Source organism: Olea europaea, unplaced genomic scaffold (assembly GCF_002742605.1).
Source record: "Olea europaea var. sylvestris unplaced genomic scaffold, O_europaea_v1 scaffold6801, whole genome shotgun sequence".
NCBI classification, from domain to species: domain Eukaryota; kingdom Viridiplantae; phylum Streptophyta; class Magnoliopsida; order Lamiales; family Oleaceae; genus Olea; species Olea europaea.
In genome coordinates, this window is record NW_019265186.1 from 1 (window position 1) to 1,204 (window position 1,204).

General features: G+C 39.2%; 1 protein-coding gene across 1 annotated transcript; it reads left to right on the top strand.

The window, feature by feature from the left end:
- Positions 1 to 6: 6 nt before the first annotated feature.
- Positions 7 to 1,059, top strand: LOC111390429 (F-box protein SKIP24). The gene is made up of 3 exons (XM_023015470.1): positions 7 to 465; positions 586 to 732; positions 1,030 to 1,059. Exons 1-3 carry the CDS (start codon positions 364 to 366, stop codon positions 1,033 to 1,035), a joined length of 255 nt encoding a protein of 84 aa, XP_022871238.1. The 5' UTR covers positions 7 to 363; the 3' UTR covers positions 1,036 to 1,059.
- The last annotated feature ends 145 nt before the right edge of the window (positions 1,060 to 1,204 follow it).

Genomic DNA, 1,204 nt, shown 5'->3' on the forward strand with positions numbered 1-1,204 from the left:
TCAGGAGGAGGAGGAAACCTCTTTCTAGTTTGGTTACGATTCAACTCTTGGAGTTTTAACAGAATGAAGATCCACTTGTGCAATTCGGCTTAGGGAATTGGAATTCATGAAAGATCAATGTCATATGTGAACTGAATCTTTCTGGTCTGAACACCGTGATTGCAATTCGTTGTTGCCAAATGCGAACTTGTACTATCTGGGATTTTATTTGTTTTTAAACTCTAGCATTCCGTACTTCCAAGTTGTGATTCCCTATTCACTTATGTAAGCTTATTGGTATGTGATACTTTCGATACTGTCAGGCAAGCTTCTGTTGCATTAAATGTGTGGCAGCCAGACATTGTTCGGGGGAGGCAAAAACAGATGGTTCAGCAATGCAATGTACCTGTTGACTCTCGCATCAATGCGCTTGAGATGGATCTTAGACTTTGTGAACAACAAATTGCGGGATATGATAATGCCCTCGTAAGTCTAAATCTGCCTTTTATTTTTCAATTGGGTGACAAGTGCGGACAGAAAATGTGGAGAGGAAAAAGAATGTGGTGCATTTAGAAGCTCCCTATAAACTGAAATGTATCATTGCAGAGAATTGAAAAACAAAGGCTGGATGCAGCCAAGGGAAGGCTGGCTTCGGTGAAATATCACCCATTGCAAGATTTTAGCCTGACAAGCAGCCAGCCAGATGAGCACAGGAAAAGAAGGAAAAAGTCTAAGCAATCCTCAGCGCTGAAGGTAAATAGATTTCCTGTTTGATACTGTCACATTATTTTCCAAATAATCTAGAACAAAATCAAACCTGACTTCTCTTAGCCTTGAACTTCTGAATAATATTATGGGACCTCCAAGTGTGAACAACTTTGAGCATGATGAGGAACACTATTTACCTACATTTTATTTTGAGCATGCGATGCTATTTGTCTTAAACTTGGTAAAATGTGGTACGTAAAAGGAGCCTATTTATCTGCAGTTGTACCTTGTGCAAATTTGAACAATACTTAATGGTTGATTTCTTTTGAATGCTTCCAACAGATTTAAGCGGGATGAAGTGAAAGCATTTGCCAAAAGAAGGGCCATAAAGTGGGACTGAATATGTGAAATGGATCTCTATCTCGTCCATGGCTTTATTGCATGTTTTTATGGATCTACATTGAATTATTTCAGGTGATTTTGATGAAGATAGGGACACTTCTCCTGGTCCCAGCTT

Coding starts and splice junctions, on each gene's coding strand:
- LOC111390429 (XM_023015470.1), top strand. CDS start 364: ATGGTTCAGCAATGCAATGTACCTGTTGACTCTCGCATCAATGCGCTT. Junction 466..585: donor CGGGATATGATAATGCCCTC/GTAAGTCTAAAT, acceptor GTATCATTGCAG/AGAATTGAAAAACAAAGGCT.